The sequence below is a fragment of the Sapajus apella genome, unplaced genomic scaffold, assembly GCF_009761245.1.
Source record: "Sapajus apella isolate SASKATOON/1434 unplaced genomic scaffold, GSC_monkey_1.0 scaffold7, whole genome shotgun sequence".
NCBI lineage: Eukaryota > Metazoa > Chordata > Mammalia > Primates > Cebidae > Sapajus > Sapajus apella.
In genome coordinates this window covers 29,010,148-29,038,013 of record NW_022436947.1, presented here as the reverse complement: position 1 = coordinate 29,038,013, position 27,866 = coordinate 29,010,148, and the positions used below count along the sequence as shown (strand labels likewise).

The window sequence follows — 27,866 nt, the reverse complement described above, 5'->3', positions numbered from 1 at the left end:
AAAAAAAAAAAAAAAAAGAAATGATGAGAGTGTGTTTGTGAGGAATTTTAGTTTGCTTAAAAAGCCGCATGAGCAGTAGGATCACATTGCTAGACTGGGGTGTGAAATAACACCTGGAAAAATACAAACTATTAACTGGATTTGTTGTGAGGGCAAAATGAAATGACACATGCAGAGGGCTTACCACAGTTCCTCATACATAGTAAGCACACAGTAGAGGGTAGCTATTATTAGTCATTAGTATTTCAAATAAATTACCTTTTATGACTACCAGTTGAGTATGGAAAGAAAGGCATCATGGATTTCAGCTTAACAACAGAAATTGAGGGTTGCTATGTGATAAAAAGAGTAGCAACTTTTACCACCCACTAAATTTGCCAAAAGTTTTCAAGTTTACAGCAACATCACAGGCGTCCCCCTTTGTAAGAGGGATAAAGAGAGTTTCCGGTCCTAAACCACAGACTGTAGTTTAATCTTCATCAATGAATTATTAACTGTGTTACAAAGGTCCCACTGGATGGAGAGTAGGAAAATCCATGCAACCCTGAAGCAGAAGTCAAAAAGGCAATTTTAAGTATATGTCCCAAAGGCAGTGGGCTACTTGAGTTACCATCACCTAAGAAAAAAAACACTGGCACATACTGGATGTATTAACACAACCTCCAGAATGGAAAGGAAAGCCAGCTCACTCAAGGAGGTAGGCAAGGGCATGGTCCTCAAACCAGGAGTGTGGAAACCTAATGGGTCTGCTCTGAAGATGTTGTTGTATATCAGGCCTCAATGTCCAAGCCTGTGGGGAGGTGGCATGGTGGTGTGAGCCAAACCCATGTGCATTTAAAAAATCATTAATTTAGGATTTGGAACATATTAAGCGACTTTCTTAGCAGAGTATTATGGGTTCAACTGTATTCCCCGATAAAGGTAATGCTGAAGTCCTAACCTCCAGTACCTCAGAATATGACTTTATTTGAAAAGACGGTCTTTACAGAGATAATCATATAAGAAGGTTACTAGAGTGAACCATAATCTAACATGACTTTATCTTTATAAAAAGAAGAAATTTGTAGCTGGGCATAGTGGCATGTGCCTGTAATTCCAGCTACTCAGGAGGCTGAGGCAGGAGAATCGCTTGAACCCGGGAGGCAGAGGTCGCAGTGAGCTGAGATTGTTCTACTGTACTCCAGCCTCGGTGAGACCCTGTCTCAAAAAAAAGGGGGGGGGTCCAGCGGGGTGGGGAATTGGACCCAGAGAAAGCCATGAGTGCTGTGTGAAGATGAAGGCAGAGATCAGAGTGATGTGTCTACAAGCCATGGACCCCCAACAACTGGCAGCAAAGCACCAGAAGCCAGGAGAGAGGCATGGAGCTGTTTCATCCTCACAGCCCTCAGAAGTAGCCAACCATGCCAATACCTTGATCTGTGAACTGTGAGATTATACATTTCTACTGTTTAAAACCCATTTATGCCTAGTGTTCCATTATTGGAACGCTAAGCATGTGGAGTTATTTATATCCTACTGCTCAAGGTCATCACCAGGGTATGATTGCAAAAATTTAAAAAAATCGCAACCTCAGGCATAAATGGGTTAATCCACGCTGTTTGTGGTACTTTGTTATGGCAGGTCCAGCAAACTAACACCGAGAGTAGGTTGGAAATCATCTGAGCTTCCCTTTCCCAATCCTAATTAATTTACTTCAAAAAGTACTTTCACTTTCCAAGAATACATTGATTGTCTGAAGGTAAAGACGTGCAAGGTTTATAAATTCAAAGGTGGTATTCTACATAGTAGATAGTCTACCTAATTGATAAACTGTCTGCATTCATTGGTTCTTGCTTCAATAATTCCTCTGAATGGCAAATTGTGGCTTGTGGGCTCACTTGGCTCACTTGCAAAAAGTCTACAGATTACCGGGTTTTTGAGGAATGGCTCATAAACCATCCACTGTTCTTCTCTATCCAAGTAAAGTAGGATTCGCCCAAGTAGGACTCACATGTACCCCGGCGCCCACCCCAGCCTCCATCGCGTGCATGGTTCTTACATGTACACTTTCAGAATGAGGTCATCCTTTGTCTCTCCTGTTAGCAGGTCAGCAATGCTAAGAACTGCACAGCCAAAGGGTCGTCGGTACTGGACACTACAGGCATTCTTTTTTTCTCCTGCTCCCATTCGACCTGTTCAATTAAAGAGCAAACATTACCCACGGAGCCATTTGATTAGATGCATCTTAGGCAGAGAAACATCCAGCTACACAATAAGCCACATGAAATGTAATTGGGCAATAAAAAGTGCCCGGGTTGGGCATAACAGAAGATACTGCTTCAGTTCTGGACTCCCCTCTCCAATCACCTAGCTGTGTGACCTTGGGTAAGCCACTTAAATTCTGGGCATCATTGCCGTCTGTAAAACACAAAGATTGGAACAGATCTCATGTTTGGGAACCATCCCCTGGCCCCTCAGATTCGTGAGGCCACCCCAGGAAGTTCATGTCACTAAAGGCAGTAATGGTGACTCTCCCATTTTCTATTTTTCAATAAATTCCATATTCAAAAAAAAACTATTTTAAAAATTTCACCTGTGAAAGTAGTTTGAGGTTGTCTGAAGTACAGCAAGTCAGCACAGGTGATCAACTGCACACACTCCCACCTCAGCTCTCAGGCCGTTCGTAACTCAGCTACCACCAAAATGCTTTTAACTGTTGTAAAGTTTTAACTTGTTTAAATTGTTACACATTTTAAAATATGTTATTAATATATTGCTTTAATTTGTTGTTGGTGTTTATTATCAGAAAATTATTTTGAAGTCAAAAAGTGAAAAGTACACTGAAGTTGAAATATAACAGTGGGAGAAATGATTTTAAAAATCTGCAAATTTGTCTCTAGATGCTTTTCAGTAGAACCATAAAATTGTTTCTCACTGAGCAAAATTCTCCTATAGCACATCAAGATATCTCCAGCAATTCCAAAATCTAATGTGAAGTAGGAAAAATGGGAAGACACTATCCAATTTGGCTTTCATTCTTCCGTAGTAAAGGAAAACTACCTCTGCAAGATGTCGCTTTTGGGGAAATGCAGCCCAGAAACCTCTTAGTTAGAATCAAAACTAAAAAATGATCAAAAAATCTAGTTGCTTTTCAGATGCGCAAAACATAAGAATTCAAAAGATCAGGTTTTCATGATCTGATGACGTATGTATGGCCAAATTTCACTCTACAAAAATTTATTATAAATTCTGCCTGAAAATCGAACACTTTATGTCATATTTGAATTTAATTATCAACCAATCCTACTTCTACTTACACAACTGATTTAGACAAATTTAAAACTTGGTTACTTTTTTAAATTAAAAAAAAGGTCTCAATTTATCTCTATTTTGAATATTATTACAGAATTTTGTATTACAATGAAATATTAATATGTACTCCAGTCTTTATCAATATCGTGGTTTAAAACATGTTTTTTTCTTAACCATTTCCTTGTAAATGCAAGAGGACAAAGGGATATGATTTCTGAGTGGAGCACTTCAAAGTTATTTAACATCAGAAAAGAAGTTCCTTAGTAAAAAAAGAAACTTAGAAACTGTGAACAAGATTATTCCTAATGACTCTGCTAGCTCCCACAATTTACACAAGGGGATACACACATTTCAGTCCTTTTCTTTGTATTTAAACAACCCCTTCACCTAAAGCTGCACTAAAGAAAAAACAGTAGGGGAGAGAAGGAAAAAATAAGGGAGTAAGGCTGATGGGAGAAGTGTAGCTCCCACAACCACTTAAGACTCTTCAGTGAGGATTTTGTCACTTGTGACCACTGAGAAGCTGATCTCCCAAACCTCCACCTGACTCATGTCTTCAAACACGCAAGTTTAAGGTTTTTGTCTGAGAGCTGTGGGCGCCATAGCTTTGGACACCATTCTAATTGCTATGCTGAAAAAATGATCTGGTGCCAGATCGGTGGCACCAACCCTAGAATTAGTAAGAATTCACAGTTCTGACTGGGCTTTGGGAAACCAGATCAGATTTCTAGGCACATTCCTCTAAGCAGGAAGGAAGGTAGCAGGAGTGAGGAAAGGGGAAGATACTGAGCAATCAGCCAAAAGTCAAAAGGGAGGCAGGGAGGCACAGAGGTTGAAGGAACTTCCTGGTATGAGTCAGGAAGATATAAAACTATTCAATTCTCTCTTTTTTTTTTTCCTCTCCATCTGTCTAAAGAGCCAGACTTAAATTCCCAAAAGTGAGGTGCTATTTCTCCTGCTTTCTGTAGTCAGTGAGGGCCAGTGTGCCCTTTTCCCACTAAACAGGTACAAGGAACATTCTATTACGAAGTATGTGTCTCTGATAGACAACAATCTGCCACTAATTTCACTGGATCAAGGGAGCTGGCTGAGTAAATCTTAACCTATCTTACTGTATTTTACCTTAATCTCACTTGTCCCTCAGTCTCAGAGTGTTGAACTGGTAAATGTTTTTTGCAATAATCCCAGAGAAGTATTCATTTGCCTAAAACTGAGGACAAGGACAAGGAGGTAATTTCTGATTCAACATTCATTCTAATGACTTAATGACCATAACAATCTTTTTTTTTGAGACGGAGTCTTAGCACTGTCACCTAGGCTAGAGTGCAATGGTGCGATCTTGGCTCACTGCAATCTCCGTCTCCTGGGTTCAAGCAATCCCCCTGCCTCAGCTTCCCAAGTAGCTGGGATTACAGGCATGAGCCACCACGCCTGGCTAACTTTTGTATTTTTGTAGAGATGGAGTTTTTCCATGTTGGTCAGGCTGGTCACAAACTCCTGACTTCAGGTGATCCACCCGCCTCGGCCTCCCAAAGTGCTAGGATTATAGGTGTGAGCCACCGTGCCTGGCCCAAAACAATCTCAATATAAAGTGTAATTACAAATCAAACAGTAAGCATTTGAAGGGCTGCCCTGTGATGGGCAGTACTACTGAGGCGGCTTCCTTGGTAATAATGCTGTGATTGAAGTCCATGGGCCAGAAGCACACACACTTTGCTGCATGGTTTTTTTGTTTTTGTTTTTTTTACCACCCCAAACCCATAAATATTTTCAAGAAAGTTCTAAAAGCAAAAGTGGTTTACTTTTTCTCTTACTATAGGAGATATTCAAATTTTAGCGATGTTTACATGAAGATATATAAAATCACATTTTACTTTAACCATTGGTATTATACATTTGAATTTAAACAAACTCAGATTAAATAACAAACTACCTCTGCCATCCTGAGAACAGACAGGCTTTATGCCATAAGAAACGGCAGCATGGGTTCTAACTTTTCCAACCTTTTCAAAGATTCTTTCTGAATTTTTTTCATTAGACTCATTTATAAAAAGAAAAATGAAAACATAACTAAAAAATATTTTTTATTTCTCCTGTCCTTCAAATATAAAAATAGCATAAAACGAAAACAAGTTTTCAGAATAGATTTTTATGAGAAAAAACACAGAAAATCTATGTTGGAATGAAAGCATGTTTTTTATAGCCTCACTAAATGCAAAATGTAGTTATCCTGTACATAAAACAAAGGCCTATAAAAATAAATCACCTTGCAGGACTGCATGGCAAGATATTACTGTCTTGCAGAAGTATTCCTAGGCAAGTAATGGAGTACAGTTAGTGAAGAAGTGAGAACAAATTCCTAATGACTGGTTAGACTTAATGGAAAAACTGTGTAGGTTACACTGTTCCTCAATTCACCTAGTTCCTCTGCCATAAAATGCCTGCTTTTAAAGGCATTTTATGTGTAAAAATGACGGAACACATTCTGGCTTCATTGAGCAAGTTCATCGCAGAACATTAAAGTGGGTTCCACCAGATGTTAAGAAGTGCTACATTATATAAGTGTTTTCATAGTCAAATCAAATTGGAGGAAATCTGGGGTCAACAAAGTTAGACGGGCATATTTATTCTTCCCTTTAGAACACCTCAGACCCTTTAATAAACTGATGACATTATACAATTTAAAAAAACATTCAGTATTCAGTATTTCACAGCCTGTTTTTTTGGTAGCACCTTCTGGAATAACGCTCTGAAGCATTCTGCACTTTGGAAAATGCCAATTTATATAGAGTTTTCATTAACTTATGGGAAATTCAGCTCTTAAAAATTCATTTTATGCTAACAGAAATTAGCATTTTAAGACAAACATAGCTGGGTGTGGTGGCTCGCTCCTATATTCCTAGCACTTTGGGAGGCTGAGGTGGGCAGATCACCTGAGGCCAGGGGTTCAAGGCCAGCCTGGTCAACATGGTGAAACCCTGTCTCTACTAAAAATACAAAAATTAGCCAGGCGTGGTGGTGCATGCCTGTGATCACAGCCACTCAGGAGGCTGAGGCAGGAGAATCACTTGAACCCAGGAAGCAGAGGTTGTAGTGAGCCGAGATTATACCACTGCACTCCAGCCTGGGTGACAGGGACTCTGTCTCAAAGAAAAAAAAAAAAAAAAAGACAAACAAAATTTTTGAATCAAATATGTTTAAGAAGACTAACAGAACAAAATGAAACACAATAAACTTCGCAAGTACTTATATTAAAAGAGACCAAAATCTGTTTATGGTAGGGGAAGAGGTCATACGTGGAGTTGGGAAGATCAGGGAACAATTCACAACTTCTGTGATTCTGGGATTCAAATCTGATCTGTCAAATCTTTCTGATTCAGACAGCAAATAAACCACAACGACATAGAAACCTCTCAGCATTTCTTCTCTCTGTTCCTTGCCCCTATCGCACTGTGAAGTACTGTACCTACCGATTCGGATAATGTGCACGGTGATATAGATGTCCTTTCTTAGCTCGCTGCTACCCAAATCCTACAAACAAACGAAGTTTGGTTATTTTGGAAGTCATGAGCAGCACTTAAAGGGCATAGCACTTTATTTTCACAAATAAAAGAAGAAAGACAGAGACGAACAACAACATTCTTAATGGAATGTTTGTAGCAGAAGTACATGATTTAAATCCTGTTCTAAAAATCTCATTACAATCAACTTTAGGTCAATTAATACCAAGTAATTCCTTAAAGAAGTGACCACTGTTGATTCAATCTCTCACTCCTTCATTCTTTAAACATTTATCAACCACATACTAAATACCGGGTGTCTTGCCGAGTGCGATTACTATTTGTTTTTTTTGGAGATGGAGTTTTGCTCTTGGAGGCCAGGCTGGAGTACAGTGGCGCAATCTCAGCTCACTGCAACTCCACCTCCCGGGTTCACGCGATTCTCCTGTGTCAGCCTCCCGCCTGCTACCACACCTGCTAATTTTTGTGATTTTAGTAAAGGTGAAAGTTTCACCATGTTGCCCAAGCTGGTCTCGAACTCCTGACCTCAGGTGATCCACCCACCTCAGCCTCCCAAAGTGCTGGGATTATAAGCATGAGCCACTGTGCCTGGCAATCACTGTTACACTTTGGTAGCAGTATAACAGGAGCAGTAATACATTAAAGGAATTAAAGTAACCCCGGAAGGTGATATTCAGAATTCTGGGCACTAATGTAATTTGTGTGTTATTTACATAAAATTTAAGCAAATTCACTATGTTCTCTCACAATAATTTATTTCTCCTAAATAGTATGAATCATAATTGGATGAATCTGCCTCATGAATGAAACAAGATCCACTCACCACAAAGAGGGAGCAATGTCGTTCCGGTTTATCAGGGGCTTTGGGAAGCCCATTTCTATTCAGCCTCAAGAAAAATCTCTCACTACAAGAGAAAAACCATTTAACAATTTGAAAATTATTTAATAAAGATTTATCCCTCTGTAACTACTCTTCATCACAACAGGTAAGTTAACATTACGTTGTTCATTTAATACCAACATAGCTTATATAAATTAGGAGAGCTCCCAAGACAACAAATATTTGCTTCAGTTCTGATAAAACTGGCAAAGCAGCAACTGCAAAGGCTGAAAGCACATATATACAAACAGACATTAACTTCTGAAAGACATGAATACGTTTTTATATGAGTAATATCATTATTATTCCCAAAAGTAGAAATAAATGCACTAAAAGAGAAAATACAATCTTAACATATGTCATGTGCTTGTAACTAAGATTTATTTTTCATGTTTTATGTCACATTATTTAATTAACATTAAAGACATTATCCTGAGTGCTAACTATCTATTAGAAGGCTTCATATCTTATGGTCTTATAAGTCTATAACGCAAAACACAAGTAGAGATTTAAAAAAATGAAACTTAAATTTTCTTTGGTCTACAAACAAACAGAAGACCTCAAACTCCTCCAATGCCACCTAGATTTAATGGAAACACAAATAATGCTGTTGATCAGCCACTAATTCATAGCAATAAATACTTATAGATGCCATTTATTTGTGTATTTCTTATTATTTTGAGACAGAATTTCACTCTGTTGCTCAGGCTGAAGTGCAGTGATGTGATCCCGGTTCACTGCAACTTCCAGCTCCTGGATTCAAGAGATTCTCCTGTCTTAGCCTCCTGAGTAGCTGGGATTACAGGTGCACGTCACCATGCCTGGTTAATTTCTTTATTTTTAGTAGAGACAGCATTTCACCATATTGGCCAGGCTGGTCTCAAACCACTGGCCTCAAGTGATCTGCCTGCCTCAGCCTCCCAATGTGCTGCGATTACAGGCATGAGCCACTGTGCCCAGCCATGGATGCCATTTAGATCCAAGGTGTTCAGTAAAATAAAATGACTATAAACCCACAAAAAAAATTAATCATCAACTATTATGAGCTTCAAATTTTAACTGAATTTCAAAATCCTGGTACCAACAGAATTAAATAGTCGGCTGCCTCAGGCAATGAGCACACAATCAACATCTACAGAATGTGAAATTATCCGACGCTATGGTTTGGTCAGTATAGCTTCAGCCTGGGGAACAAGCAGGGAAATGGAAAGCAGGACATTAATAAAAGGCTCAGTTCTGTGTTATCAACAGATCTTTGCCTTAAATAATGGCTCTGTCATTCAAATACATATAAGAGGAGAAATGAGAACCATAAACAGATCTCCAAGGGAGCATATGAATTTGAATTGATGGCTGTTTTGGAACACTTATTCTCTTTGGTGATCTAAGTCTAGATAGATATGTTTAACAGATTCAACTACCTGGCTTATCTCATCTTTTACTTGTATTATGCCTATTTCTGACTTTTCCTACGAGAAAGGGCAACCAATACATATTCCTAAGGGGTCACTTTCACTCTTATTACCTATATTCTTTTCCACGAAACAGATGGCCAATAGGCAGGCATGAAGAGAATAAAAACTGCTGTAGGGATCCTCAACTGAAGCTAAAGTTCACATGTGATATGATTCCAAATTGGAGGCTGGGAATGACAGCTACAACTGAAGATGCAGAGAAAAATTAATCTTATCCAATTGTCATTTACCATCATTCAAGGAAAATGGCTGTAAGCGCTCTTCACAGAAGAAAGTTCACTATTATTTCAATTTATTATTATTATTTTTGAGATGAAGTCTGACTCTTTCACCCAGGTTTTAGTATAGTGGCACAATCTTGGCTCACTGCAACCCCTGCCTCATGGGTTCAAGAGATTCTCCTGACTCAGCTTCCTGAGTAGCTGGGACTATAGGTGTGTGCCACCACACCCAGCTAATTTTTGTATATTTTTAGTAGAGACAGGGTTTCATCACGTTGGCCAGGCTGGTTTCGAACTCCTGACCACAGGTGATCCTCCTGCCTCGGCCTCCCAAAGTGTTGGGACTACAGGCATGAGCCACCGCACCTGGCTTATTTCAAATTTAAAATCAATGAAAAGGAAGTGTGCATGAATTTATCTTGGGACAAAGGGATTATACTTTAACCATATTATTAGGTACGACTTTTTTGGGAATTTACCACTTGACAGGTATTCTGCCAAGGACTTTACATAAATTATCTCATTTTATCTTCACTATGCCTTTAGAAAATAGGTACTATTATAATGGCCATTTTACTGATGGGAAAAGTGAGAAACAGTAAATAGTTTTACTCAACATCACGGAGATGGTGTGTGGCTGAGCAGAAACTCTATTCCATGTATTAATTCAAAACTCTAACACTCCATTAGAATGCTATAAGGTAAATTCCTCTTCTTCTCTATAAAAATATTGAGCAAATATTTCCAGAATATTGAGATAAAGGAGAAGTCATCATTTGCCTGGGGCACCCACTCAGTCAAGCCTGGTCCCAAGAGTTCAAGGTAACTTTTTCTATAACCTTCCTGGGCTAAGAGGAATGAGAGAAGTGGGAATCTTGACTTAGCAGTTTTCAAAGAGGTCTTTGGTTTGAAATTGTTCTCTGGTCGTTTTCTTTAATAAGACATGCTTAGAAATTATTTTATTAAACAAAAAACTCCAAAAAGATTTAAGAACTCAGCTTTATTTAGTCAAAACTGCTAAGGTTTAAGGATGGTATTTAGTCTGTTTCTTAGTAATCAGTTACCTACTAACATATACTTATTGATTACATTTTAGCACAAAACATAAGCAATGTGAGCATTTTCTCCTGTCCTATATCATTGACAATATGATCTGCTTCATATTTTTTGAGATGTACTGAGGTTTGAAGCTCCTCATTATCACCCCAGAAACATTCGAAGCAAATTTCGCATTATCTTCTAATAGGTCAGTCTAAAATGATGGATACCAATAAGATTAAAATACAAAAAACAATGGGGCATTTTCAATATTAAAACCTTAACTTTAATAATGATATAAAATCCAATTCCATATCTGCACATTTCATCACTATTTTGGAAAACAATGTTTCCTAAAGTATTCTATTACAGAAAGAGATCCTTTTTGCTCTGTCACTATTTTAATTTCACTAGTCTAGACAGAATCCTGATTATGCAAGTATTATACTATATCATATCCTGTTTCAGAAAGAGTATCAATATGTACTAAACCAATGACATATTCCTTAGCTTAAGCATGCCTTCAGGGGGAGATAAAAATAGACTGAAGATGGGTACTACAGAGAAATAATTCATGTGCAGTTCTTTTAAAAGCCAGACATGTTTTTTTTTTTTAAAAAAAAAGAAAAAATAAAGAAAAACGTCTATGGCCAATTATAAAAATCCTTTTTATTCATTTGATGACAGGTTATCATTATACAAATCAATTTATCTTCTGCTTTGGTGATACAGCAACTAATCACTCAGCAAATGGTTTTGGACAAAAAAAGAAAGACCTATAATAATACATTTCAGAATCTTTGCATTATAATTATTTGCCCACACTGAAACGTTTGGAGAATATCAGAAGGTATGCCTTCAATGCCCAGAGAAAAACTGAACAAGTCAATAATATTGCATTCTTATTTTTCTCCTTTCTTTCGAGACGGGGTCTCGCCCTCTTGCTCAGGCTGGAGTGAAGTGGCGCTATATAGCTCACTACAACCTCCACCTCCCAGGCTCAAGTAATTTTCCTGCCTCAGCTTCCCAAGTAGCTGGGAGTACAGGCACATGCCATCACACCCAGATAATTTTTACATTTTTTGTAATGATGGGGTTTCGTCACATTGGCCAGGCTAGTCTCAAACTCCTGACCTCCGGTGATCTGTCCACCTTGACTTCCGAAAGTGCTGGGATTACAGGCATGATCATCATGCCTGGCCAATAATATTGCATTCTGGCACATCTTTTGAAATTCTCCAAATATTTTGTGCAGACTTTTGTGGCCACATAGAAATATATGTCTGACACTCAGTTCTAAGTCTATTTGATTACAACTCTGTGGTAAGTATGATCAGACGACAAAATTAGTTTTTGTAAACTTAAAGAATGTCTTTGCAAGATGTGCACACCTCCGTTACATTATTTAGACTTTTTTCCTAAGCGGAAGACAGGTTTATATGTTTCTTTCCTACTATATTATAAGCAACTAGAATATAGGCCCATATAAATAGATACTATTCTATTGTATCTTCAACTTCTAGTGAATGATTTGGTATTCCTAGATGTTTGATAAGACGAACCAAATGTAATCTTTTAGGACAAAATATAGCAACACCCAAATGGCTGGAAAGCTTTAATTCTCTCCTAACTTTCTCATTATGTCCTTTATGGTAGGAAATTGTATGAAACTCTGCAAAAAGATATTTCAATCCATGATGCCTCATGACCAGACTTGAGATTCTCACATTAACTTCACGGCACCTCCAGATTTCAGATTATGCCATTTAATGCTATCCCCATGAACATTTTATATCTTTATTATATTCAACACATAGTAATAAAAAAAAAGCCATAATGATATGTTTTCAAATGAGAATACTATCTTCCTCTTCTTAAAGAATGAATAGCCAAATAGAACATTTCTAGAAACACTGAGAAATGAGGGTTGATATTATTAACAGCAGAGAAAAATAATTATTTGACTTCCCCATATACTGCCATGTTCTTCCAGAGGAAATCTCTCTGCAGGAGAAATTTAGTGCTCACCTGAATTCCGTGTATGAGTCATTATAAATCATGATACTACAAATCAACAGTGACTAAGTTGTTCTTTGGAAATAATAACAAATCACAATTATTTATTATTTATAACCTTTCTTCTTCCAACAATGATTTGATGACATCAAGATAATGAAATAAGTGTATAAATAAGCATCCCTGTGAAAAATGATAAAGGCAGATGCGTACCCTGTGCGAGACCCTATGACTTATACTTCATATAGCTCTTCTCATTTAATTCTCCTAACCAGAGGTGGAAACCACTGTCATGCCCATTTGCTACCCCAGTGAGAAAGGTGGGGCTGAGAGATATTAGATAAGTTAGCCAAAGTTGTGTGGTCAGGGATGGGGCCAGGATATTAAATTCCAGAGTACGATTTGAGAGTCTTAGCTTTTAACTGCAATGCAATCCTGTCTTTAAAAGAATAGAGCACCCCAGAAATGGACAAAGAAGGCTTGGCATGGTGGCTAACAGCCTGTAATCTCAGCACTTTGAGAGGCTGAGGTGAGAGAATCGCTTGACCCCAAGAGTTTAAAACCAACTTGGGGAAACACAGTGAGAGCCCACCTTTACAAAAAAAAAAAAAGAAAGAAATTTAGCCAGGCATGGTGGCACATGCCTGTAGTCCCAGCTACTCAGAAGGCTGAGGTGGGAAGATTGCTTGAGGCTGGGAGGCTGAGGCTGCAGTGAGCCATGATTGCACCACTGCACTCCCCCAGGGCGACAGAGTAAAACTCTGCCAAAAAAAAAAAAAAAAAAAAAGAATGAAATGGACAAAGAAGAGCAAGACTAACTATATCACACAAACCAACAGGTTTTGTGTGAATATTCTTCATAAAATTAAAACGTGATAATTACAAAATGGCCAGAGTGTTACACTCCAGTTGTCCCAGACACTCAGGAGGCTGAGGCGGGTGGATTACTTAGCCCAGGAGTTCAAGTCCAGTCTGGGCAAGATAACAAAGTCCCTGTCTGGGAAAACAACAACAACAACAAATCAAAATAAATGAATGAACAAACAAAACTGCATGAAGCCAAACGGAAAAACAAAACAAAACAAAAGCCACAATGTATCTATGTAGGGAGATTATACCTGCGACCAACTGCTCAGTTGAACTACTGATATTCTGATGTAGTCAAAAAGGATCTAATGATGATAAGTGTGTTTCGCAGCATAGGTTGGTAGATATGTTCTTCCTGGTGATGCAAATAACGTAGGAGGCACAGTAGTGACCTGCAGGTCTTGATGGTTCTCTTCCATTTCTCAGTAGGATGCTCCTGTCCTCTGTGCCTCCTTATAAACCACTCAGTAGAAGTCATCCTTCAGTTGGGAAGGCCAATACAAAAAATTTGATATTTTATATGAAATATATTTCTATATTTCACATAAAAATTATTTTTTTCTGCATGGATTTATATTTATCACTTTTATAGCTCACCTCACATAAGAAGCAAGGCTGTCTAGTGATTCAATCAACATGAAAGTTACACATTTACTTTTATCCAAAAATATATGACTGGGTAGTATCTTGGGTTGAAACATGTTGTGAGAAAGATTAGCAAGTTAATTAATCCACAAAAAATTACAAAGAACACTTGAAAAAATTTTCAACAGTTAAATATCATTGAAATAGATTTATGCTCTCCATGAAGAACAATAACAAGAGAGAAAACATTTAGACGGTCATGTTCTAGTAAACTAATTTGAAAAACAACTGTCATATTCTTTTATACTCATACAAACCAATTTTACAAAAAAAAAAAAAAAAAAAAAAGCCCAAACCAAAGCCCATGCAGCATATTTGAAAAAGCAGTAATTTGTCTTAAATTGAACTATGCTAAGCTAGACACAGTGACTCATGCCTGAAATTCCAGTAATTTGGGAGGCAGAAGTGGCTAGATCACTTGAGCCCCAGAGTTCAAGACCAGCCTCAATGTGAAACCTTGTCTCTACAAAAAATAAAAAAAAAATTAGCTGGGTGTGGTGGTGCATGTCTGTAATCCCAGACACTCAGGAGACTCAGGTGGGAGGATCACTTGAGCCCAGGGGGCAGAGGTTAAAATAAGCTGAGATTGCAGCACTGCACTCTAGATGGGATAACAGAATGAGACTTTGCCTCAAAAAAATAAATAAATAAATAAATAAAATAACTATGCCTATGCTGTGTGAAGAGTATAAGGATAACAATTAATTCCTATTCTACACTGAGTACGTATGAAGAGAGACACACGAAAAGCTAACGGGTGGTAAGACGGATGAAGGAATAATGAGAAGAGCTAAGAGGATGGTTCCACAGTGCTGACCCTGGAGCCTCTCCCTAAAAGGCAATAGAATACAAACGTAAGGTGATCTGAATTGTTTCTATTTCACTGCTTCTCCTGCATTCTCTCAAATGTTCTGCCCAACAGTATAAGATATATCCAGCAATCTGCTGTGGAGACCAGAATATGGCACCCCAAAATATGCCCCTTTGGCATAAGAATTATTGAGCTAAAGGCAATTAAGAAGTAGGTGCTGGAAAGCTCTCTGCCTTCCCTCTAATTGCCTAAAGGCAATGCAAAGATGTACAAAAACAAAAGAAATCTTGTCCCTCTTATACCATCAAAGTACTAACAGGTCTGGCCTTGCTGAGTTTCTGAGATCAAACAAGATCAGGCACATTCAGGGAGGTAAGGTCACGGGCCTGCCCTTTCTTCTACCAAGGAGAACAGAGTGATGACAACTTTAAACGTTGCAGGCCTGGAGATGGCACCACAGGTATCCCTGCCAACACTCTTGACCAACTCGCCTTTGCCTGCCAGTTATTTGCCTTCCTAGAAGTTGCCTTCCTGAGACACTTCAAGTCCTCTTTGGTTTTTGTCATTTCTCCAAGCTTTACTGCTCTTTCTTGAAGATGCTATATAAGCTGGAATTCAAAGCCACCTCTTTGAGAATTTCTCATTCCCTAGGTATTAATATATACCATGTGAGTATAAAATATGCATATTAGTAAACTTCTGTTTTTCTCTTTTTAATTTGTATTTTGATAAAAAGGACCATTCCACCTAAGAACTTATGAGGGTTAAAGAAAAAATTAGATTCCTCCCCAGCACTATGAAGAGACCTCTTATTGTGCTCTCTCCTAGAATGAGTGGCAAAGGATAAGTCGAAACAGCTCCAGCTGCTCTATCAATTGCCGTATTTATGCCCCCAAGAAACTGGTGCTTCCTCAGTTCAGGCAGGATACCTTGGGAAGCAGCTGGAAGGTGTGCTGGCAGCTCTGCAGTGGCCTCTGGACTATGGGCTTTGGCGCTCATGATTGCAGAGACAAAGGACATGAGAATAGGTGCCCTATGTACAGTATGCAAAGGGAATAATCAGTGGTAAACAGAAGAGACCTACGGGCCTTCTAATCAGCAGTTCCCAACCTGATTGTGTAAAATATTCTCCTGGTGAGCTGTATAAAGCCCAGGCCCCACCCTGGAGATCCTGACTGACTGAGTCAGGATGGACCTAATAGCTTCCTGTTTGTTTAAAGCCCAGCCATGTTAAAGGATCACTATTTTTACCCGAAAGCCCTAGTCTTAATTAATCAGAATTGCTGAACTGTGTTTTATGACAGTCATGTATACCAGAAAACAGGCAATGTACGCCTGGTATCTTAGGGTCAAAGACTTTTCCCCTCTTTCTCCCAGTGACAACACAAATGACAGAATTTTTCCTTGGCAATAAATGAAAGCAACTTCTCAAGCAAGTCTTCCTCGATAAGACTATTAATGTGCTTTCTAATTTTAAAACTACAGCAAAGTTAGAGTCATGAGCTCTTCTGATTAAAGGGAAATGGAAAGAGGAAGATCTTTGATACAACTGTTTCCGGAGTTTACCTAAAGAGGAGATAGATGCTGTTTTATTTTAAAAATATTAATGCTCAAGCCCATATGCACCTTACAAATAATTGAGTGTTGAAGACTAAGCAACCAAATGATGTGATGGCTTTATTGGGACATAAAGAATTCTGATGTAGTTGAATGATACAACAGTAGATACATCTTTGTTTTTTGAGACAGAGTCTCGTTCTGTCACCCAGGCTGGAGTGCAGTGGCATGATCTTGGCTCATTGCAATGTCCACCTCACAGGTTCAAGCAATTCTCCTGCCCTCAGCCTCTCGAGTAGCTGGGGTTACAGATGTGCGCCACCACGCTCAGTTAATTTTTGTATTTTTAGTAGATAAGGGGTTTCACCATGTTGGTCAGGCTGGTCTGGAACTCTTGACCTCGTGATCTGCCCTCCTCAGCCCACAAAGTGCTGGGATTACAGGCATGAGCCACAATGCCAGGCCAACAGGAGATACATTTTTAAAGTATGGTCAACTCCAATTTTCAATAACAAACCAATTCTTTCTTACTAACTAGCCAGGGTTACTATAAAGCACTTCATGCTATTTTCCTTTGCATAAAAATAAAGATATCTGAAACAAATATCTTTGTTTTTAGGAAAGGTAAAATTTTAGGAAAGAATTTTTAGGAAGGTAAAATTTAATTTAAAAAAGGGATATAACACTCTTTAAAATTATAAACAAATAATGTTCAGATCAGCTGCTGTTTCACATCTTCTGTGCTGTTACCAGATTAAGTAATTGACATTAAGTGAGTGAATTAAAGAAATGATTTTGATTGACTGTTAAGAAAAGACAGCAATGACTTTAAGTTCCGAATACTTGAGACCTTCGAAATCCCAAAGTTCATTTCAGGTAAAATCCTTAGAAAGAGGCCTACTGTATAACTAAACTGAGAAAAATGCTTGCTTGAGTCTTCTCTAGGGAACTCATTAAGAATTTCACTAAAAAATGAGTTCCTTAGAGAAGTAACCAAAAGTAGGCACAGATAGGATCTGGTTAACAGAAACAGGCACCACGAAATAAGAAAGCCTGTATGTGGGCAGAATGTGTTATGCTTATTGTTGTGGGAATTTATATCATTTGATCATTGTAAATACTGCATCTGTGACCTTTTATGAGAAAAGAATCACTCTGATATATATTCAGAAATTATTCTGACCTTTCTAACATCTTTTCGTTAGGAATGTGTCTATAATAAGGAATGTTAAAGTAAACCTGAGCTCTTTATAAGTACTCTGAGTTGATGCATGCAGTTTCTTAAAAAGGCAAAAAGCCATAAATAAACACAGAATAAGTACTAAAAATCCATGTAATTCAAGTCCTGCAAAAACAGTAAGTATAATAAATCTTTCATACATTTATTATCTTGAAAAGATTTTCTTTTTTTTAATGGAATTAAGTCTGTGAAAGGAAAATAAAAACTTGGGACCCCCAGTTCACTCTGCCAAAGGGAAAAAGATTAAGCTAAAAGCTGAGTCTTGCAAGAAGCTGCCTTTCCTTTTGTTCCGAAGCAGAGAACTACAGATAAAAGGTTACATATCTCCACAGGTAGCTACTCTATGTTCACCTAATTGTTTATAAAGTGTTAATTTACTGAGCCTGAGATGAACACATAATTGACTATTCCGGTACCTACTCTTTTTCCCTTGCAACATGTGGATTCAGTAATGTGACCAACTCCCTCTTTCCCCTCCAGCCTGCCTTTCCCCTTTAAATGCTGAAGCTCTCAATATTCTCATCTTCGAAGAATGGCACAGACCCATCACCTAGGTGCATGTCCTTAACCTTGGCAAAATAAACTAAATCAATTGCGATCTGCCTCAGATACATTCTGGTTTATAAGCCAAAACCAAATTTTCATTTCAATAGCTTACCATTGGACACAAGTTTACTGACAGATTCTTTATATTCATTACAGCTTTAAAAAATGAAAATTATCTAAAGCATCATTAAATATTATTTATTAATTAGATGACTCATTCAACTATATTTTTTGAAGATCGGGTGCTTTTTAGACCTGGAAGCTACAAAGCTGAACAGGCAAATGTTAATGTCTATGAGAACAAGTATATTATTTTCTGTGGAATTCTGTAGTGATGTACTTTTAAAAAGAAATCTTAGGCACTGAAAAGGTTACGAACCATTGCTTTAGGCATGTGAAACACCTTTGCGAAATAAAAATTGCATACTGGATACCACACAAAGGAATGATACAGAAACTGTTGAATTAAGGAAATGATTTTGATTGTTGATTTAAGAAAGATAGCCATGACTCTAAGTTCAGAAGACTTTAGAAATCCCAAAGTTCACTTCAAGTAAAATCCTCAGAGGTATACTATTTCCCTAAACACCCTGGAAAAAATACTTGCTCGAGTATTTTGAACATCAGTAGACTGTAAGCTGTCTGCTGGCAAAGTCTTATCTTTGGAAAAGAAACTAACAAGGACAGCATCATTATTAATTCCTTTGTGAATGTCAAATTGTCTTACAACATATTAATAAATGGTGTGAAAGCAGGAATTTTTTGATACTGTTTTATTCAGTGCTATGTGGCCCTGAGGACAGCAATAATTGTTTGCTGAATAAATGAATGAATGAACATATAAACATCAGCAATTCCACAGGAATAGTGTGAACTTTATAAAGCTCAACTGAAATAAAAAGAAGATGCAGTCTCTGTTTAATGTGTAGTCCAAAATCTCTACATGCAAATACTTACAGGAAGATGCTATACATTTATCTGACAATTTTTATGTACTTTTTGGCATGATCGTGTTTGCAAATGATGTTTCCCTAGAGACAGGGCTGAGAGCATGGTTCTTACTAACACTGTGTAACATGAAATGACTCTATAAACATTTTTGGCGCACACAACACTTCGAGCACTCTCTCTTCTTAATAAGCACATCCCCACTGCAGTGGAAAGATGATAGCAAATATTAAGATAATAATAGCATTATCTCTTAATGCTTTGCCTCAACAACAATGAAAGACTTGTAAGCTTCCTTTTATGGCATCAATCCCCACCCTGTGTCAGGCACTTTACAAGGTGCTGGAAACATCTAGATGATGAAGGGCAAAGTCTTATCTTTAGAAAAGGGACTAACAAGAAATACATCATTAATAATTCCTTTGTTAATGCTGAGCCGTCTTACAACATAAATGACATTGAATACCAAAGAAGACCTTGTGAAGTGAGTTGCTACATGTTACCATAGCTTATCTTTCAGAGAACTTAGGAAAACTAAACAATTCTGAATACCCTATGGGTAGCAGACACAGTCCAAAGGAAGGAAGATAGAGATGACCCGAATCTGTGAAAAGAACATCGGTCTGGTTATCTTTTAAAACACAGGAATGGGGGTAAAAGGACCTTCTGGTCACCTTCTAAAATTCTGCACTATTTAAGTAAAAAGAGACAAGTAGCTAGAATAATCAGAGCTTAGAGTGAAAGAGAAAGAGAAAGCCAGATCTGAGTTCACTGGCTCTATGAGTATTTGGTTTTTTGAAACTTGGAATTTCTAGCCACCTGTTATTATAATAGCACATTATAATGATGCAGCAATTTACAACTTCAAAAACAACTAGAATTGTATGGCTCTTAAAATGCTACAGAGAAAAAAGTGAATCAGTTCTACCCTGGTTGCTCTCAGTATTAATAAAAGCATTTCTTTGCTTGTTTTGTATTAATTTAGATCCTCCTCCCCGCTCATTTCATACTGAAAACTCTCCCATTATTGATATCACAACATCTCTAAAGCCATTATTTGGTCAATGTGACCAAAGGGGGAGTAAACCACAAATCTGATTAACTCTGAAGTGACAACAATCCTACATTTCATGCACCTGCTGGAACAATCAAATGACAGAGAAGAGGCAGACGGAAAGCAGGAGTGCCTTTCAACAGGAGGCCTGAGGGAAGGTTGCTGTGGGTCACTGACAGGCAGACACCCACAGAGAAATCTGTGCCAGCATGTCTAGACATGGCAGGAAATGCTCTGGGCCGTATAGAATTGTTGATATTGCCACAATCCAAGGAGGGTCTTTGAATGCCTTCTCCATCTATTTTTGTTCTCAAAGTTGTACTCCCTGCATGTCTGGCCAGTCAGACAATTTCCCTACATTATTACTCTGCTTTGGAGAGGTCACATTTTTTAGTTGATTTTACAACATGAAACTACAAAAAGGGATCTATGCCCCTGATTTCTGATGTTCAAAACAATAAATGCTCCTAATTTATGTAACAATAGAGATGCTGAACTTGTGTGATCATACTATAAGTTGTAAATAATGTATGAAACAAGAAATGCTAGCACAGTGGATGGAATTAAGAAGCCATAACTGCTCTCTTAACTATGCCATGTACTAGCATACATACACAAAAACATTAGCATTTTTTACTAGTCTGGGCCAAACAACAATTCTCCCTAACAGTTCTTTCTGTAAGTTCTTGAAAAATTTTCCTAGCAACTGAGTCTTTTCAAAAGAAGATGGTTCTTTCTTTTCCTTTTAAAACCGAAAAGGCTATTAGACTGTATCAATCTCTGAAGAGACCCATTGGAAGCAACGATGGTAACTTCTTAGATTCTCCTTGTGACACAGAATTCTAAATTATCTCATTCCTTTCCACCTATGATGTTTCAGTCCCCAACCCTATCGCCTGCTTCTGACCCCTATTTGCTAAGCACGTCCAGCAAAAGCTAAGTTGGGAGCCCAGATGCACTAGCAATTTCAGACGTCTCACATTGGTGTGTCTCTCACTGCACTCAGCAATTCTATGAGCCCTCACTCAGTCTCTATCACACTTTTCTTTTTGACACTGCAGTATTTACACATTTTTAACATTTTACTTATTCATTTATTTAGAATTGAAAATAAATGAACCAGGCACAGTGGCTCACACCTGTAATCCCAGCACTTTGGGAGGCCAAGGCAGATGGATCACTAGGTCAGGAGATCGAGAACATCCTGGCTAACACGGTGAAACTCTGTCTTTATTAAAAATACAAAAATTTAGCTGGGCGTGGTGACATGCGCCTGTAGTCCCAGCTGCTAAGGAGGCTGAGGCCAGAGAATTGCTTGAACCTGGGAGGCGGAGGTTGCAGTGAGCCGAGATCATACCACTGCACTCCAGTCTAAGACTGTAAGTAAGAGTCTTGCTCCAGACTAAGACTGTCTCAAAAAAAAAAAAAAAGAATTGATAAATAAAAATTGTATATATTTATCAATTCTAAATAAAACATGTTGTTTTGAAATATGTATACATTGTGGAATGGCTAAATCAAGCTAATCTACCGTGAGGTAAAACATGGGCTTTACCTCATGTGCTTTTATTTTTGGTGATGAAAATACTTGAAATTTACTCTCTCAGCAATGTGCAAGTATATAATACATTGCTATTAACTATAACCACCATGTTGTACAATAGCTCTCTTGCACTTAGTTCTCCTATCGAACTGAAATTTTGTACCCTGTTTTTCAAAATTCCCTCCCCTAACCCCTGATAATCACCCTTCTTCTCTCTGCTACTGAGTTCAACTTTTTATACTCCACATGTCAGTGAGAACATGCACTATTTGTCTCTCTGTGCCTGGCTTATTTCACTCAACATAATATCCCCCAGGTATATCCATGTTGTCCCAAATGACAGAATTTCCTTCTTTGTAAGGCTGAATAGTATTCCATAGGGTATATATACCACATTTTCTTTATCCATTCATCTGTCGATGGACACTTAGGTTGACTTCACATCTTGGCTATTGTCAATAGTGCTGCAGTAAATATGGAAGTGCAGATATCTCTTGGATACACTGGTTTCATTTCCTTTAGATGCATGCCCAGGGGTTGGATTGATGGATCCCTATCACATGTTTGCTCCAAGTCTACTTTCCTTCCTCCTACAACTCACTTTCAGTCCTCAACTCCCCCTGTCCTCTCTTTTGCTCTCGAATGGCAGCTGATCTAGTTTCCCCCTTTACTTAAAAAAGATCAAGGCCACAAACCCAAAGTCTCTTGATTACATCTCAGCATTTTACACCCATTTCACTGCCCTTATCTTCCACATTAATAAAAGAAGTGTCCTTCCTCTTTTTCAAACTAGATTCTGTCACTTGTGCCTGGATCCCCCCTGCCATTGCTTCAGGGTTCACCTTTGAACTTCTAAAAAGGTTCAAAGAGCCTCGTACAGCTGGTACACAACACTTCATTTACTCTTACACACTTTCAGAGTAAGTGAATGAACAAGCAAATGGGTAGAAGTAACGTGCATTCTTACAAGTGGAAATCCCTCACCTTTGGAAGGATAAACTTACACTTCTTTAGAATTTCTAGGAAGGTGGTACTGATTTTGCCTGTAAGGCAAAAATTCTTTAAGGATTTAAGCACACAAGGTATTTTCTCTCACAGAATCTTTAGTAGTCTTCTAAAAGCTGCGTATTTTAAATCTAAGTCAAGGCTCATGCTCAAGGGGAATATTATTATAACCTAAGTGTGATATAATACTCAATATCCTAGACCATTAGGAAAATACTCCTCTTCAGTTTTGTCAAATACATTATGAAAAACATAACTGTCAGTTCATATAACAAGTATATTATTCTAGGTAAAATGGAATTCAGACCATCATCTATGGAGCTAGTGTCATAACCAATCTAATATTCTTTAAAGAGATTGGAAAAAAATGTCTTTTCTCATTGCTTTATCACCTATATACAGAAAACATTAATAAAGGTTAAGCAGGTAATTCATTAACTATACATATTATATGCTAGAAATTCAACCAAGAGCTTATATACCTATCACAGGGAATTCATAACCAAGAAATTTTGTCATACTTTCTCCACATACTTTGTCATTTTTCTTCTTTTTGCTTCTTTCTCTTGTTCTTCCATTGGTGAAGTATTTTAAAGCAAATTATACCTCTGATTCCATTTTATCTGTTTACTGGTAGGTCTCTCTAAATATTACATAACTATAATGCCATATACCTAAAAAAAATTGTTCCTCAGAACATATTTAAGACTTCAAGAGCAACCAACACATTATTATTTCTGGTTATTTTAAAGTATATTTTTCTGTACTGGTTTTAAAAAATAATCATTCTAATAACTAAGATTTACTGACCAATTATCAGGTGGAAAGTATTACAGTAGCGTTAATCCTCCAATAATCCCATGGAAAAGTATTATTATTGTCTCTGCTTAGCCGACAAGTTAACAGCCTTGAGAGACATGAATGAACTTGCCAAAGCTGATGTAGCTACCAAATGACAAAGCCAGGACTTGAACTCTTGCCATCTGTCTCCAGAATCTGGCCACTTAGGTTACTATGTAGTGCACAAAACACAGAAAGTTATGTGTCTTAGGGGTGAAGAGATATCCAGATGTATTTCAGAGTTCAGTATGAATCCACATTTCCATATGTTAAAAAATCTATACCTCACCAATTGCATTCATTCCTTTCCTTAAATGAATGGAATGATATACTAAATATAAGGTAATTACAAGCAATATAAAATTTATATGGAAATGAAGCATTTCAAGAAAAATGGAGAGTTTAATGGTGTGATGTTAGGAAAAATACCTAGCTTCCGAAAAGTATGTGAATAAGTCACAAACAGTCAGTAAACTTCATCTGTACTTAATTACTAGGATAAGGCTTTTTGTATTTAATCATTGGGATAACACTTTTTCAAGAAGTACTACCCTGTTGCTATTTTCTCAAATAAAAGCCCACTCCAGCAGCTCACATGCATGAGCAGCCCTATGCCAGCTCAGTACCAACTGGTGGCACTCAGGTCCTATTAAATATATTCTCTGATGATAATGTAATACATTAATAGATTAGTCCCAAGACAAATTCACAACTTTAACTCATGAAGTCTTAAAGTACATCAGTAAACAAAGTAATGAAAATTATAAGGGAGGTAGTCAATCAGTGAACAGCATTGTTTTCACTGGTCCGTATAATTTACTGTCTATTGTAGATTAATTGACATATGCCAAAATAGGAAAGATAAGAATTAATATACACATCCATAGCTGCATAACTTATGGAAGGCATAAACACCATGACTCTTTCGATCATCATGTAGTACAGAAGCCAATTTTAAATGCAAGCTAAAGGAGACACAGTAGCAAATAATGCTAAGCAGTTTGTTTTTATGCAACAAAAGCTCATATGCCCAATCCTATACCTCAGTTTATGCAAGTCCACATTCTTCTGTTTCTTCCTTTCTCTGGCCCATGGCTAATCTCCTCACCTGCAAACTCAAATCTGTCTCCTGATGCCTCCTAAGGCACCTTGAACGATCAGTGATTTCCCCTCTCCCTCATTACTGGATCTTTCCTGTCAATTCTTAACGATGTCAAGTCCCTCCTACTCTAGTTGCTTAAAACAACAAACCATCCACAGACCCCTTATTATACTCTGGTCAGTAAAAACAGGTGGATGAAGAATACAGAATCTTATAGATATTGTACATGATGAGTATGGGTGTGGAGCAGTGTTTAAGAATACCAATTCCTGCATAAACCGCCATGTTAGAACACCAGCTCCACCATGTATCAGCTGTATGACCTTGGGAAAGTTATTTAAAAAACAAACAAACAAACAAAATCTCTGTGTCTCAGTTTCCCCAGCTATAAAAACTTAGTAGTATCCACTTTATAGAGTGTTACAAGGGCTAATTAAACTAATATTTCTTAAAGAGCTTGGAATAATGCCTGGAATATAATAAGCATTATGTAAGTGTTAAATGAATGTAATAAAATTACAGATGATTTGCAGAGAATTGATTCCCTGCCTTTCCCAGCTATACCCTTGTGGGCTGAAGAAATCATAAACTTTCAACCAGATAAATATTCTCTAAAAACAACTGGCTCATGGAAAAATCTGGCAAACTCATTTTATAAGACTAATAATTATCTTTTATAGAGAGAAACTGTGTCAAGACCATACACATCTCAAATAAGCATGTGATTTTTGCTGCTCCAGTGTAGCTGTGCCTTCAGGAGAGTCTGGGCTGGTGTTGTAACATGAACAAGTGAGGAAGGTTAACTGGAAAAGGGGCCTGGAGTAGGTGTGTTTGAGCAGGACGCTTTCGGAATGGGCCTGAATCTTTAGTCACTCCAAGAGGTGTCCAGAACACACTTTGCAGGCCTAACATTCTGGGCTGCCTTCAGCCAGATTCCGTAATTGTTTTGAGGCAAAATTAATGGGTTTTCTAAATATGGCCCAGCTTCAAAGATAAGTTCTTATCAGGAAATGCACTCTTCCTGGTACTGAGGAGATATTACGTGCTTCACAATTCCACTGTGTGAACGAGAAGGGGAATACTTTTACATGCTGGCTCCTTTTGTATTGGGCACATCTGAGTACTTAATCTATTATTTTGATCACTAGCATACAGTAAGAATTGATGCCAGTTTGCCATTTTGTTTTTTAAGAATAATTATTATTTTTATGTACAAAAAACTCAACAGTGTACATTTAACCCAGTTGAGTGGTGAGTTCTTTAGCTTTTACCTTTTCCAGCTTGGCAACGTGAGTCACAGATTCTAGACCCAGATCACTGCCTCTCCAGTGATGGTGGATCTCATCTTATCTGTCGTTGTAATTGTTCCTGATAGCTTCCACTGGCTTAGCCAAAGCTCCTTTGTCTTCCAAGTTAAAGTGTGTGAAGGCAACAGTGGTGCAGGTCTTCCTGTGGTCTAGATGTCCCAGTCTTGCCTTCCCCTTGATAATGCAATAAGGGACCCTCATTTTATGCCACAGGGCAGAGAGGAAGACAGTCAGCTCAATGGCATCCATGTCATGTGCAATCACCATCAGTTGAGCCTTCTTGTTCTCCACCAAGGTGGTGATAGTATTAACCCTGCTCAAAGGACAGGTGGTCTCTTAGTGGGCACATCTTCTTTGCCACAGCTTTCTTCTTAGCCTGGGCCAACAGCCTCTTCTTCTCTTGCTTTGTCTCTGGTCTGTACTTGTGGGCCAGCTTATGCAACTGCGTAGCTGTTTGTTGGTCCAAGGCATGAGTGAACTGGTTAACGCAGAGGCGCTTCCAGCCACTGTATCAGGTTGCTGTGGCAAACAGCCATCCCATGGGGGATATCAGCAACCTAGTATAGTGGGGTCGTTTCACAAATAGGGGAGGTCCCTTTTAGGCTGGATGTCCTGTCTAATGCCAACATTCTTAGGCCTTTTCTCAAACTGGGGACTTATCACTTTCTTGGCCTCCTGCTTCTTCAAGACAGCAGGGGTCATGGCCACCTTCTTTCTCTTGGCCTTCTTTCCTTTCCACACCATGGGTAACTGGAGGAGCCACTTTGCTATTCTTGAAGTATTTTGAGAAGGACTCAATTTCAAAACCCAACTTCTATAGCATAGATGATTTCTGAGGCCCTGTATCAATTTCAGTATTATTATCAAGGAGTCATAACAATTTATTATTAAGACTATCAGTCTCTAAAGCCCCAGGTCTGACCAATAAAATCCTGTTCAACTATAGAAATTTCCAGACAAATACTAAGGCACTTAGGGAATGATTCTGACGCGATCGCTGGTGGTGTGGTTCAGAGGGCAGGCTTTGGGCCAGAGCACAGGGTCTGCAGCTCTGTTCTGCCTTTTGCCACTTAAGAAGACTGGTCACCTTCTCTAACCTCTCGGTGCCTTGGCTTCCTCATCTGTAAAATTATTGCTAATAACATATTTAAAGCACTTAAAACAGAGTATGGCATATGGTTAGTGCTCAATAAATGCTGGCTGTTTGCTTTTTAAAGGAGGAAATTTTCTTTTTCAAAGTACTAACCAGTTACCCGTCTTATGTGAGGAATAAACACCCTATTTCCTAATCCATCCTCTACAGGTTTACACATGTGGGTCCCTCCACTTCTACCTGGACAAGGTAACGTTCTATGATCAGTGGTCAAACTGGAGCCATAAAGATCATTTAGGCTGCCTTTTACTTAAAAAAAAAAAAAAAGTTTTTTAGCATTTATTATGGGAATTTAATATAAACAAAAAAATCTCCAGTGAACACATGTATACATATTACCTACAATCTAACATTAACACTTATCCCATGCTTTACCACATCTCTACTTCTCTGTCCTATAATTTTTTTATTAATTTTTTTACATGAAGAAGTTCTTTAGTGGTGATTTCTGAAATTCCAGTGCACTCATCACCCGAGCAGTGTACACTGTACCCAATGTGCAGTCTTTTATCACTAATCCCCCTCTCACCCTTTCCCCTGAGTTCATAGTCTTGTATCATTCTTATGCCTTTGTGTACCTATAGCTTAGCTCCAACTTAGGAGTGAGAACATACAATGTTTGCTTTTCCATTCCTGAGTTTCTTCCCTTAGAATAATGGTCTCCAATTCCATCCAGGTTATTGCAAATGCCATTATTTTATTCCTTTTTATGCCTGAAGAGTATTTCATGGCGCATATATATCTCACATTTTCCTTGTCCACTCATTGATTGATGGGCATTTTGGCTAGTTCCATTCAACAGCAAA

The 27,866-nt window shown here is 38.1% G+C and overlaps 1 protein-coding gene across 4 annotated transcripts in view; it reads right to left on the bottom strand.

The window, feature by feature from the left end:
• Positions 1-27,866, bottom strand: part of DOCK4 (dedicator of cytokinesis 4) — a 483,746-nt gene that overhangs the window by 212,753 nt on the left and 243,127 nt on the right. For all 4 annotated transcript variants that reach the window (XM_032275667.1, XM_032275665.1, XM_032275666.1 and 1 more), the window contains exons 9-11: positions 7,636-7,717; positions 6,762-6,822; positions 2,039-2,171 (exon numbers count right to left, since the gene is read on the bottom strand). In XM_032275667.1, coding sequence (XP_032131558.1) covers positions 2,039-2,171; positions 6,762-6,822; positions 7,636-7,717 — 276 coding nt within the window. The remainder of the gene's footprint in view (positions 1-2,038; positions 2,172-6,761; positions 6,823-7,635; positions 7,718-27,866) is intronic.